The 14,829-nt window shown below is 39.8% G+C and overlaps 1 protein-coding gene across 1 annotated transcript in view; it reads left to right on the forward strand.

Annotated features, from left to right (window-relative positions):
* LOC101358413 (zinc finger X-linked protein ZXDB) overlaps positions 1-5,094 on the forward strand; it is a 6,261-nt gene extending 1,167 nt beyond the window's left edge. The window contains exon 3 of the mRNA XM_023736136.1: positions 8-5,094. Within this exon, the coding sequence (XP_023591904.1) occupies positions 8-2,254 (2,247 nt within the window). The 3' untranslated portion in view covers positions 2,255-5,094. The remainder of the gene's footprint in view (positions 1-7) is intronic.
* The last annotated feature ends 9,735 nt before the right edge of the window (positions 5,095-14,829 follow it).

Here is a 14,829-nt window from a genome sequence, read left to right on the forward strand (position 1 = left end):
GGGCCCCCAAGATGGCGGGCCCGGGCGGCGGCGCAAGCCGACTCGCGCAGCCTCACCGGGCCCGGGCCCGAGCCTGCTGGCGCCGAGGCCCGATCACGCTGGCGGCGGCGACGACTTCTTCCTTCTGCTGCTGGACCCGGTGGGTGGCCACGTGGAGACTGCGGGCGCCGGCCAGGCCACAGGGCCCGTGTGGAGGGAGGAGGCCGCGCCAGGCCCGGGACTCCAGGGGCGCGAGAGCGGCGCGAACCCCGCGGGCCGCCCTGAGCTGGGCCCCTGCTGCCCGTCCGCGAGCCCCGCCCCGGCCCCGGCCCCGATCCGCCCCCCAAGCCCGGGCCCCGCCGCGGCCTTCGCTGGCACGGTCACCATCCACAACCAAGACCTGCTGTGGCGCTTTGAGAACGGGGTCCTCACCCTGGCCACGCCCCCGCCGCCCGCCTGGGAGCCCGGGGTCGCGCCTGCCCCGCAGGTCGGGGGTCTGATCATCCCCCAGCCGGGGGAGCCACACGCCACTCAGCCCGGCGACTGCCCCGAGCTGCCGCCCGACCTCTTGCTGGCCGAGCCGCCTGAGCCCGCGCCTGCTCCGGCGCCCGAGGAGGGGGCGGAGAGCCTGGCCGCCGCCGAAGGTCCCCGCGGATCACTGGGCCCAGGCTCAAGCATGGTGCTGTACGTGTGCCCAGAGGCGCAGTGCGGGCAGACCTTCGCCAAGAAGCACCAGCTGAAGGTGCACCTGCTGACGCACAGCAGCAGCCAGGGCCAGAGGCCCTTCAAGTGTCCCCTGGGCGGCTGCGGCTGGACCTTCACCACTTCGTACAAGCTCAAGCGGCACCTGCAGTCGCACGACAAACTGCGGCCCTTTGGCTGCCCGGCGGAGGGCTGTGGCAAGAGCTTCACCACCGTGTACAACCTCAAGGCGCATATGAAAGGCCACGAGCAGGAGAACTCATTCAAGTGCGAGGTGTGCGAGGAGAGTTTCCCCACGCAGGCCAAGCTGAGCGTCCACCAGCGCAGCCACTTTGAGCCAGAGAGGCCCTACCAGTGCGCGTTTTCCGGTTGCAAGAAGACGTTTATCACAGTGAGTGCCCTGTTTTCCCATAACCGCGCCCATTTCAGGGAGCAGGAACTCTTTTCCTGCTCCTTTCCTGGCTGCAGCAAACAGTATGACAAGGCCTGTAGGCTGAAAATTCACCTTCGGAGCCACACGGGCGAGAGACCTTTCCTTTGTGACTTTGATGGCTGTGGCTGGAACTTCACCAGCATGTCCAAACTCTTAAGGCACAAAAGGAAACACGAGGATGACCGGAGGTTCACGTGCCCTGTGGAAGGGTGTGGGAAATCTTTCACCAGGGCCGAGCATCTGAAAGGTCACAGCATAACCCACTTGGGCACAAAGCCTTTTGTGTGCCCCGTGGAAGGCTGCTGTGCCAGGTTCTCCGCTCGCAGTAGTCTATACATTCACTCCAAGAAACACCTGCAGGATGTGGACACCTGGAAAAGCCGTTGCCCAGTCTCCACTTGTAATAAACTTTTCACATCCAAGCACAGTATGAAGACCCACATGGCCAAAAGGCACAACCTCGGCCAGGACCTCTTAGCTCAGCTGGAAGCTTCGAATTCTCTTACACCCAGCAGTGAACTTATCAGCCAGGGACAGGGCGATGTCAGTGATGCAGACCTAGTACCTCTCTTTTCTGATGTGCCTGGCAGTAGTTCTGCTGCAATGCTGGACACGGCCTTGGTGAACTCTGGAATCTTGACTATTGATGTGGCTTCTGTGAGTTCAACTCTGGCAGGGAACCTCCCTCCTAATAATAATTCCTTAGGGCAGGCTATGGACCGTCGGGCCTCGATGGCCACCAGTGATCTTCCTCAAAGTCTGGATACCTCTCTCTTTTTTGGAACAACGGCCACAGGTTTTCAGCAGAGCACCTTAGATATGGATGATGTCCCAAGTGTAAGTGCAGGGCCACTGGGCTCTTTGCCTATAAAGAACTCGAGTCAAGAGCCCCAAGCTCTGACCCCCAGCAATAAGTTAACAGTGGACACAGATGCTCTGACTCCTTCAAGCGCCCTTTGTGACAACAGTGTCTCAGCACTACTGACGCCAACCAAAGTGGAATGGAACGTACATCCTGACTCTGACTTCTTTGAACGGGAGGAAGAAACCCCGTTTGGGTTCTCCAGTCCAGCAGGAAACCATAGTTCTCAGAAAGAAACAGATCTTACCACAGTGACTGGCAGCGCATTTTTGGTATGAACTATAGTCATTCATCGTCCCATGGCTTACTTCTGTTACACTCAGTTTTGAGGATATTCTGGACAAAATGTTTAAGTGCAGTCATTTCTTACTGGTTTGCAAAAGAATAGATTCCCTGGACTACAAGTTGGAGATTTAAATTCTGATCTTGAGTCTGGAACTGACAAGTTTTGTGACCTTGAGCAAGTCACTTAAGCCATCTGAGCCTTAATTTCCTTATTTATAAAATGAGGGGGTTTGCATAGATTGTTTATAATGTTGTTTTCAGCTTTGTGATTCCATGATTTTTTGTTCTTCTTTTGAAAAATTTCAGGCATTTTAACTGTGTTGCATGTGCTTAGTTAATGATCAGAGAAGCAGTATTTAATTTATCTTTAAAACTTTAATAGAAATTTTAGACAATACCAAAATATTTTTAAAAACTATTGCTGGAGCTTAAAGCAAAGAAAGCTAAAAAATATAAATTTCTTCTCCTTACTTCTTGATCATTCTAACCTCCTTTTTTGTGATGGGAGGATGTATTTTTGTTGTGGACAGTGCCTGAGATTAGATATGACACAGACCCTTAGTGAAATATTGGCTTTGTGATGTTGAATAAGTGGCCTTAAATAAGTTATGTAGTCTAACTAAACCTTAGTTTTCTAGGTGTAAGACAGTCATGGCAAAGTACAGGTACCAGGCCCGTCCTTTTTCTATCCCAGTAGTTGGCCTTGGAGGGAAAATGTTAATGTGTTTTGGCTTGTTGGGTGAATCTTTTATCACCTTTCCTGTCCTTGTTCCTGCTTCCTCAAAGGAGATAAATTCTCATGATTTAACATCACATTTGAGTAGGCTATAAAAGGTTAAATAAGGGGGGAAGGGAATCTCTTCCTTCCACAGAATAAAAAGGATTTTTGTCCACATGTTCATTAAATCAGTTTGCTAGCGTCTTTCCTCTGTGTTTAAAGATAAGCCTTGGAGTGACTGTGGAGCCTGTTGTTCCATGAAAATCTCGGAATCCAACATAGGGAGGTTTTCTCCTTTTTGTGTCCAGGAGAGTTCATTGTCTGTCCTTTCCAAAAGTTGGAAGGAGAGGTCTAGTCTACATTTTGAGTAGATATTGTCTGTCTTACATGAGTATAACATTTTACAGCACTTTTACAACCATTATAGTTGACTCTCACAATCCTGTGATACAGTTGTGGCAAAGTCTGAACTACAACTCATAATAAAATTTAGCTAACTCACATTCTAGACGGATTTTCCTTAGTGAGTATTAATTCTGTGTATAGCTGAAAGCAAGGAGGAAATATTTTCACCTCTCTCTTTCCACCCATCTGCGTTCATGATTTATTTTGGTTTATAAGCAGTTGCTCTCCTCCAGCTTAACTCTGTTCCCTCTCCACGCTACTCCCTTATTCCCTTGCATGTGCACAGCAGTCCTTGTCATGTATCTCCTTTAAAAAAAAAATTAATAGGTCTCTTTTTTGGTCACCGTGTTTCAGCCATTCTCCTCACAGCCCGTTTTTCAATTCAGAATATTATTTACTGCAAGCCTGTGTGTACACTGAGAAATTACTTTCTGGATTCAGATACCAATTGGTTTATATATGAGTCAGATGATAACAGGGATATTTTATATAAGGTTTTAGTAAGAAGTGTATTTCTTTTTCAGTACTTTTCTAAATTTTTCATTGTGTAGTTCTGCTAGCAAACACTATTAGTTGCTCTAAAACATTCTAACACAGTAATGTTTGCATGTTGATGTTAATGGATAAAAATTATAGCACTTGGCAGTGTACTTTATAATCTGCCACTTTGAATGTGTCTGTATTGTCTTTATAATTTTTAAATTGTTTGTACTCATTCAGTGAAAAAGCCAAAAATATACATAAATTTGTAATGCAAACAAATGGTCAGAGTTTCATTGTGTCTAACCATTTAACAGTTCTCCCTCAGCACTTTGGAATGATTTGCACACTTTATGCCTATTTTAGAAATGTGTTTTCTTTAGTTAAGTCCTCTTAAATAGATGATTCTTCGTGTCTTACAAATAAGGAATACAGAGGTCTGAGGTGAACACCCAGGTCATAACCATCATAATAACCACAAAGATATTTGAAAATCCTATCACTCAGGGTCTGTCACTCAGACCTATTTCCTCCCGTTAAAAACTATCATAAACTATACTTCTGTTCTTTTCTGTGGAATTTTCAAAGGACAAATTTTACTTAAAGATAAAAAATTTGTAATCATCTGTGAGCTCACACGATTTCTTTCAGTTTGCTCAAGAGATTTCTCTTTCAACACCATTTTCCCAGCATGATGTTCAGAAGAAGCTGAAATTACAGTAAGAAATATGGCTATAAACATAATGGTTACATTTCGTTGGTGCTGGTATAAATTTGCCATTTTTCTTTTAGACAGTGGGGCATGATTTAATTTCATCTCTTGCCCTTTGGTCCTTGTCAGTCCTTGATTTATTAGAATTTTGCCAATTGAAAACACAATAGCAAGATGCCTTGTAAGAAGGTCGGCTTCTGGGGGCTCTGTTGAATATGTTCCTCACTAGTTAAAATATTGGCATTTTTACCAGTGATCTTATGTTGTTGTTGTTGCTAGGCGCTGTCAAGTCGGTTTCGACTCAGTGAACCCGTGTACAACAGAACGAAATGCTAAAAGCTTGTGTAATAGAAGTAAAATTTGATAGAATATGAGAATCATTTTTTTCCCCGTGTATTAAATGCTTATTTTTCCCAACCAGGAAAAATAAGACAAAGCTTTAGTATAACAGGTTATTTACCACTATTGCTTGATTCCAGATAAAACAATGATTAACTCTCTGCTTGGAAATATTCAGAACCCCTTAGTAATTCTTGATTACCAAACAGATCCACTTGATGATTTGGTAACAATAAAGCCTAATTTAGATATAGCTTGCTCAAAGCATGTGATAACGGAAATATAAGGCTGAGCTGAAATTTATTTTCATACTGCTTTTAAATATAAGGTTTGCTCAGCAATTAAAAAAATAAAATATGTGTTGGGGGTTGACAGGACAAATTGTCTAAGCTTTTTGTCAGAAAACAGCTACATATAAAAAGCAAAGTGCTCATTACAAGTGAATTTTATCTATTTGTGAAATCTGAATTGAGGAGTCCTTTGGTAACATTTTTTAAGCTAGGGACGCCAATGTATATTTCAAGTTAGTATGTTTTCCTAACTACAAGAAAACTGTAAGTACTAGGGGTATAGGTATGAGGGGCAAAATATGAGCCTTATCTTCATTTTGAAGAGGACATAGAAATTCAAATATTAAATATTTTGAAAATAAGCAATACCAGCACACATGTTTTCAGACAGTGAATCAATGGCTTGGAGGACGAGGAGGAGCAGGAGCTGGATTTTAATGGATGATTGGATTTACTTATGTAGAGGAGAGTTTAGGTGAGTTCCAGCCAGGGAAAGAATTAGAAATGGAATTGATCACACAACACTGGGAAAGCAAATCTAGCTCAAAAGCAGAGCTGATGTTTGGTGTTTGTTGGGTGTTAGAATTGGACAGCCGATATGGAGCCAAACTCTGGAGGGCTATGAAAACCAATTAGAGTAGATAGGACTTTATCTGGGCAGAATTAAGAGCCCGTGAAGTTATTTGAGAACAGAAGTCGAATGTATAGAAAGTTTATTGAAGTGGATCTTTATAGTATGGATTTGATGAGACAGAGATTAGAAATAAAGAAATGATTTAGTAGTAATAACTCAGGGTGCTGTGATGAAGACTTGGACTGCAGTAGTGGCAGGAAGGAACAGATATAGGACGTTTCCAGACTGAAGAAACAAATACAACTTTGTGACTCATTATTGAATATATAGGCCGTATATTGAGAAGAGAGAGGAAGATCAGAAATTACTGATTTCATGGAGACTGTAAAAATTACATTTCATTAACATGATCAAGAAGGTCACATATTGAAATCTTTCCAGGAATGTGTATGGAAAGATGATTAGTTTAGGGCATGTCATTGGAGAGTGCTAAATCATAGTTATTCCTGAATAAATTATACACTTTGTGCACTATCCACACTATTAGACAGCAGAGGCTACTTGAACTTGCTTGTCTCCCTCATATGTTCTCCGATTCACCTTTAATGTCTGCACTCATGTTTCCTTTTGAGTATTCACAGCTCTCTTCAACCTGTTAAAATACTTAACCAATACTCCTCTGCATCAAAATGAGCTAGCTATGCTATCTCTGTCTGCATTTCTTTCTTACTACTACTCTCTTCCCTACTACAGATATTCAACAGATATTTTATGTGGGAATTTATTAGTATAACAAATGCAAGAAGGAAAAAAAAAAAACCCAAACCTGTTGCTGTTGAGTTGATTCCTACTCATAGCTACCCTATAGTAGAATGGCCCCATAGGGTTTCCAAGGAGCAGCTGGTGGATTCAAACTGCCGACCTTTTGGTTAGCAGCCAAGCTCTTAATACTGTGCCACCATAATTTGGAGGATGCTGTTTTGTCATTAATTTCAATAGTTCCTCATGATAAACTTTATTAGATTTAGTTTTGCCTGCATTTTTCTCAGTTTGGAAGAGGCAGGACTAGGATTGTCCAAAAACTAACTTCCATAGATATGTGACATGTGATCCTTGGGGCTCTTTACTCAGAATCCCGTCACTAGCTATCATGTTGAGGCAGGTGGGAATTACATCCTCTGTTCTCTACACACTCTAACATATTCTCTCCATTTTATAGTTCCCTTGACCTGGTAGCATAGTGATTAAGTGCTACAGTTGCTAACCAAAGGGTCCACAGTTTGAATCCACCAGGCTCTCCTTGGAAACTCTATGGGGCAGCTCTACTCTGTCCTATAGGGTTGCTATGAGTCGGAATTACTCAACAGCAATGGGTTTGACCTCTAACGGTACTAACCCAGAATAATGGAGTGGATAAAAAGAGTGAGAGAATAAGTAAGTAGCACAAATAACTGCCTAGGGATTTCATTTTATTTGATGATGAAGTTGACTGCTGCCCTGCATTGTCAACAGAACAATTAATCTCATTCTAGTTCTCTGCTGACATTATGAACATTCAAAATATATTCACTGTCACTCTGCCTGTAGAAAATACCCTAACTCAGTATTTTTAAATAAAGCATGCAATTATTCGTAATAAGGTGTCAGTAATTATTTACTAGTAAGGTGTCAATCCCTTAGGAATATCTTTTATCATTACCGTAATGATAATCAGCAGGTAGTTATTGAAAGCTTACTCTGTGTGAGGCACTCCGAAGTATTACACAAAAGTATATTTCATTAATTCATGCAAACAAATATTTTTGAGCAAATGTTTTACAAATTCTGCCCTGGTGCTTAAACATGGAAAAACAAAAAAAAATCAGCAAGCAATGAAAAACAATATATAATCAAGTTCGAAATGGTTGAAACTTGAAATAACACACTTAATTAGAATAGCAGTTGTCATTCTCAGAGTATGGACTGAAGATTCTGATGAGGAAAAATTCAATGCACAGATTATCAAAAGCTATTTCAAAAAGTTATAAGAATCTAAAATTTAAATTGGGAGACAGCAATTAGGACAAACTATCTTAAATTAAAATTTTAACAGAATTTTATGTGATAGTCTTAACAAATTATAGCAAAACACCTTGGGAAATACAAATTATGCTTTATTTTTATTTGTTCTGGATTGGAATCCTAGATTTATTAAGTTTTATATCTGGAAGTGATCTTTTAGAAATCATATAAGACAAATACGTTATTTTCTAATGAGAAAACACATACTACAAATAGTATTAAGCCTGTATTTTTCTAAGTAAATTTTTCTTTCATCATAACAGAAATACAAGTAAAATATAATTTTCTGAAAAAAATAAAAAAAACAAGTACTTTAATTAGAAAATGATTCTATCATGCAGGTATATTAGCTGGAAAGATGAGTATATAAATTTCATGTGATATTTGGGACAGAGAACTGGAAGTTAGCATGGGGAATCCTGAGAGTTCAATCATGTGGTGAGGCTCAGTGAAAGCATCAAGCGAACATTTCAGATTCTGAATAAAATATAAGTAGTTTAACACATGGAAAGGGAAACAAAGTCCATTATTACAAAATAAACTCTCTTTAGTGATAAGCATCTTGGACTATTATGTATACAAGATGTAAAACAACCACAAAGGGTAGCAAAAAGGAAAACATTTCAACTCTCAGGCATTCTCACTGAGGAATGAAACCAAGAAATGATTAATCTTTGCCAAGGCCTACTTCCCTTTCCTGATTACACATACAATGGAGGCATATAACTGCAGTGTGGGACTACATTATGCTGGATGTGGAAGAAGGAAGCCGTCACATGCCTGTGGGGACATAGGCCAAAACAGAAAGCAGAAATGGAAATTCCACGGGCAATGACTCAGTGAATAGCACACCAATTTACCTCAGGCTAGTTTCAATTTTAAAATAGTGCTGCTGGAGTGAGTACTTTTTTTCCTCCCAACCCGTTTTGGCATTGCTTAGTCAATGCTAAATTTAGCACTTGGTATTTCCAAGAAGATACATTTTTCCTCCTTAAAGTCATCTTATGTTCCTAGGGTAATTATTATTTTATTGTTCATTATCATTAATAATAATATCAATAAGAATTCCATCAGATGTCATGATTATGCTGTAGAAAAAAAGATGTCATATTATTTTTGCCTCAACTTTAAAAATACTGTTAAGTAAAATTTGCATTTTTCTTTTTTAGGTGAGGACTCACTTTCCCACTTGGGTATGTCACTGTTGTTTTAGTACTTAGAAAGCAACAGAGTTTGAGAAAATTGTTAAAATAAGTGTTTGCAATTAAAATTTTAGAAATTTTGCTAATTTGAAAATGGAGAAAATGGAGAAATAGGCTAGCTGTACTACTTTCTAGATATCAGAGAGGGCTTATGGAAAGGAAGGAAGGACAAAATCATTAGAAACAAAAATAAATTCATTTCTGTCACTAAATCAGATCTTGAATTTATGAATTTCGCTTAAAATCCAATATTTTATATTATATAACATACAATCATTTTAGAAGATTCTATCTACAGCATTGAGTGTTTAGGTCAGACCTTAAAAATTTGACTGACATTTTATTTTGATAGTAGGTGTTAGATACTCCTTTTCATTGCTAAATCTATGTACCAAATCTACTGAATATTACAAAAACTCACTGGGGAGAATCTTGCTTGCAAAGTGATTCTGACTGTCTTTCACCATAGATTCTTTTGGGGCAAAAAAGATCTTCAAAGATAAAATGTAACCTAAATTTACAAAAATCATTGAACATTCTTCTCCAAAATAGAAATGATAAAAGAAAGTTTACACAAAAAAAGATTAAGTTTGCCCTATAGCCAGGAGTTTTGGCCTTTCTTAAGGATGTATCTTTGCTTGACAGAATCTGGATAAAAGCATAATAACACTATTTGAAATTTCCAGTATTTTCAAGTTAGAATAGCAATATGAAACTATAAAATAGATATTATAGCATCATTGGTTGTCTGGCTGTTTAATACCATCTGGCTGTCAGAAATTCTATGAATATATAGTGCTAAAAAATAATAAAAACGTAAAGAAATTAAAACGTAGGGTTTATTCGAGCAGTTATTCTATATGCATATAGGGAGACCATTCCGATTCTTAAAGAAAGCAAAAAATAAAACATAGCTCAATGTAGGTTAGTTGCAATGAAACTTAAAGGAACATGAAGGAGTAAGATAGATAATAACCATCGGCTAATCTTAACGTGATTGATTGAACCATGCCACCCCCCCCTTTATTGAGATCATTTGGCTTCAGATTAATAGGTGGTCTCTGGCCTCCCCCACCCCTTCCCACACACACAGATTCATTTGCACAAATCTTAGGTGTAGTTTTTGGGTTTTTTTCCTTAATAAATACAAGTTTTCATGGTGACAATATACTTCATGGCTATTTATTTAGCATTCAAAAGTAAAGCTTGGCCCTTTAGCTATTTGTAGCTGTGAGATTTCTTGAAATTAAATTTAAGGAAGCACACAGTCTGTTTTATAAAATCACTGTAAATGGATTTGTTATTGGCTACCATTTTTAAGCCCGATAAGACAATTTATCAGTGCTGCAGAGTAGTTTAGCAGTTCCTGGTGAAAAAACAAAGTAATAGTTTTATAGTTTTGAGTCAGGCTTTTACTGTTATTTTTGAGTACGTGGGTAAGTGAAAACCCTTGAAATCAAAGTCAGACGTCTATTTTTTATTTTGTTTTACTATAGTAAGAATGAAGAGAAAAGTTTTCCAAATGTTGATCCTGCCTGTGAAACCCCACCCCCACCCCTGCAATGTGGTTAAATGAGATGATGCTGAATATTTTACATGATAATCTGAGTAGTCAGTGCTTTTAACTATTTCTACTCCAAATACTCTTTAGAGTATTTTTAAACTGAATGTTAATATTGGATTCATGCCATTAAAGTGGCTAATTCACTTTTCATTTTTTTTTCCTTTTCAAAATAGGTGCATTATTGTTTCCAGTTTTTGCGAGTATTAATTATACTTCAATAAACATTTAAATACCCATTTTCCAGTAAGCATATGTGCATATTTCTGTGGGTTCTATATCTAGAAGTGGAACTGGGTCATGGTAGGCTTAGTTTTAGTAACTACTGCCAAACAGTTTTCAAACATGTTTGTACTAGTATACGTTCCCACCAGCAGTTTCTAGAGTTCTGCTTACTCCACAACCTGACCAGCACCTCGTAGTGTTTGGCTTTTTTTTCATTTAACCATTCTGGTAGGCATTTACTGGAATTTAATTTTAGTTTTAAATTACATTTCTCAACTAAAATCAGGAATTACTGCATAGATAATTATAGAAGAAGAAAGCTTGAATTGTGTAAAAAATTTCAAATATACCAATGGCTTTTCCAAAAGTTTGTGTTTGAGGGAAGTGTAATTGAATACCAAAGAAATGCATATTAATATACTTTAGTAATTAATAAAAATCACATTATGGAACTTGGCGCTATAGTCAGAAGCTCCACACCATTCCTCCACAGCAAAGATCAGAAAAACTAAGTCAAACAGAGTCACACGTCAATCCTGAAACCCTAAGCATCAAATGAAGAGATAAAGAACTCAGCCAAGCACCGAATGGAATAAGAAACTGACCGAGAACAGAGAACTAGGAGGGATACATGCAGAGGTCCCCTATCAGCTACTGCTACTACAGCACGGATCCACTGTATTGGACTCCTGTTAGAGATCAGTGAACAGGGGGGTATGAGAAAGCAGCTTCACAGAGCTTCCAGCAGGAGACAGAACAACCAGTAACCAGTGATATACGCTTTTCCACCTCCCACCCTTCTTCAGCCCCACTAGAATCCTCTGCTTCCTGCAGCCATAGTCTCTTGGCCAGGAAGCACCAGCTTTAGCTGGTGTCGCTTGGATTCCACCCACCCGCACTGGCCGGCTCCCTGAGTGCCTTTTGTTGACTGCTGGTGTTGCTTTTTTCCCCTTCTTTAGATTTCTTCCTTACCTCTCACCACCTCCCCCTCTTTTCTCTCAAATACCTGGCTCCATGTGCCACCTTTGCTTCTTCCTGAAAGGCTGCGAAACACAGCTCGACTGTGTAACTGCTTCCTGGCCCATGCCACCACCCTGGTGGGACCCCCAAGGGCTTTTTTGTTTGTGTGTTTGTTTGCTCTGATTTGTTCTGTTTTGATTTGTTTGTTTGTTTTCTTTTTCTTTTCCAGGCTTTGGAGCCCCTTCTAGCTGGGCAGTACGGTGCGGATTGGAAGCTACTCCCTTACTCTGCGCAAATGCACAGGGATATCCCTGGGGGCATTTCTTTTTTCTTATTTTCTTTTTTTGTTTTTGTTTTGTTTCCTTGTTATGTTTTCCTCTCTTTCTTATTCCATTTTTGTCTTTCTTCATTTCCAGTTTCTCAATTTATTCATTTTATCTTTTACCCTTTTTCTTTTTTTATTTTTGTTTCTCCCCATTTCTCAGTCTCTTATCTCTCCACTCCAATAGCAAGCTCCCTTAGCACTCTTTTTTGTTCGTTTGTTTGTTTTTGACTCCTGTTCCTCTCTCCTCTTTCCCATAACCATCTTAGCTCCACACATCACAATGTACCCCGTCCTTCCTGCCTACCTTCACAGTGCGCTGAACATCACACTCCCAAGCAGCACAGGCACAGTCTACTGAAACCTGCACTGCACTGATTCATGGTCTGCACTGTCAGCCCTGGTATGTGCCACAAACAACCCATCCCAGCAACTCCCCTTCAGCTGGACCTGCCCTGCTGTACCATACGTGAGTGATTGACCCTGTCCATTGGAGAAGGAGGTGAAAAGTATTGTGCCCACAGATGAACAAACATCAAAGAACACACAGCCTGCCTGCTCAGACATAACCAAATAAAACAAAAAAGCAGGACAAAACAAACAAATCTGCAATCAATAAAAGAGGAAAATAACTACTGAATGCCCCGAAGACAGCAGACAGTATCAAAACATTTACAAAAACAGGACAGGATGGTTCCAATAAGTGTCCAAAATAAAATGACAGATGACTTTCCTGTAGAAGAAAAGGCACTAGACTTAACTGATAGGGAATTCAAATCTCTAATATTCAGAATTATCCAAGAGTTGAAGAAAAAGCAGACAAAAATGAGGAAAAACTAGACAAATTCATGGAAAAAGCAGACAAATTCATGGAAAATACAGACCAAAAAAATGGAAGAATTCAAGAAAATAATACAGGAACAAAATACATTCACAACTAGAAAGCATACAAAAACAACAATTAGAAATCCAAAAGATAAACAACAAGATTTCAGAAATGGACAGTGCCGTAGAAGGGCTGAGGAACAGGTTTGAAACAAAGGAAGACAGGGTCAGCAAATTCAAGACAAACACTTGGCTACAACTCTGAGGAAAAAATAATAAAAAAGAATGAAGAAACCCTGAGAATTATGTGGAATACAATCAAAAGCAAAAATCTGCGAGTGATCGGAGTTCCAGAACAGGGGGAGAAAACAGAAAACACAGAGAGGATCATTGAAGAATTGCTGACAGAAAACTTCTCCAATATCATGAAAGATGAAAAGCTGACCATCCAAGAAGCTCAACGAACCCCATATAGGATAGACCCCAAAAGAAAATCACCAAGGCATATTATAATCACACTCGCTAAAACCAAAGACAAACAGAATCCTGAGAGCAGCTCGAGAAAAACAAAAAGTCACATACAAAGGAGAAACAATAAGACTAAGCTCAGATTATTTGTCAGAAACCATGCAGGCAAGAAGGCAATGGGATGACATGTATAAAACCTTGAAAGAAAAAAATTGCCAGCCAAGAATAATATATCTTGCAAAACTCTTGTTCAAATATGGTGGTGAAATTAGGTCATTTCTAGATAAAAAGAAATTAAGGGTCTATGTAAAAACCAAACCAAACTTACAAGACTTATTAAAGGGAGTCCTTCAATCGGAGAATAAACAACATCAGACCACAGGCTGAATATAGGACACAAGATTGTACTAGCCAGATACCAACCTAGGAAATGAACTCTTAAGGACTATGAAAAACCAAAAGAATTACAACAGGGAACCAGAGAGGTTAATCTATAAGTGACAACAGCATCAGAACAGTAAAAGAGGGAATAAATGGTGTAGGTACAGAACCTTCTAATGGAGAGGAACGCAAGGCAATACCAAGTAATAACAAAGGGGTTCAAATCTAGGAAGATGAGGGTAAATTTCAAGATAACCTCAAAGAAAGTTAACAAACCTACTCATTAAAATAAAGAAGAAAAACTAAAGTCTCAGTAAAAACAAAACCTACAAAAACAAAAGAAACTTTCAAAAAATCCACAAACAAAAGGAACTCAGCACGGGAGAGTAAGAGGAACATAGAAAACATCAGCATTCCACCCCCCCAAAAAAAAGCACTACAAAATGCAATCCCACTCCAAGGAATGTATCCTAGAGAAATAAGAGCCATCACATGAACAGACATATGCACACCCATATTCACTGCAGCAGTGTTCACAGTAGCAAAAAGATTGAAACAACCTAGATACCCATCAGCAGATGAATGGATAAACAAACTATGGTACATACACACAATGGAGTATTATGCAACGTTAAAGAACAATGGTGAATCGGTGAAGCATCTCATCACATGGATGAAACTGGAGGACATTATGCTGAGTGAAATATGTCCATCACGAAAAGACAAATATTGTATGAGACCTCTCCTGTAAAAATTCATGAAAAAGTTTGCACACAAAAAGAAACAATCTTTGTTGGTTATGAGGGATTGGAGGGTTGCGGGGGAACTAAATAGACAATAGATAAGTGGTAACTTTGGTGAAGGGTAAGATGATACACAATACTGGGGAAGCCAGCACAACTTGTACAAGGAAAGGTAATGGAATTTCCATAGACACTTCCAAACTCCCTGAGGGACTGAATTGCTGGCTGGATGTCTGTGGGGACCATGGTCTCAGGGAACATCTAGCTCAATTGGCATAACACAGTTCATAAAGAAAATGTTC

This window comes from Trichechus manatus, unplaced genomic scaffold (assembly GCF_000243295.1).
Source record: "Trichechus manatus latirostris isolate Lorelei unplaced genomic scaffold, TriManLat1.0 scaffold00086, whole genome shotgun sequence".
In the NCBI taxonomy this organism is placed as follows: Eukaryota; Metazoa; Chordata; class Mammalia; order Sirenia; family Trichechidae; genus Trichechus; species Trichechus manatus.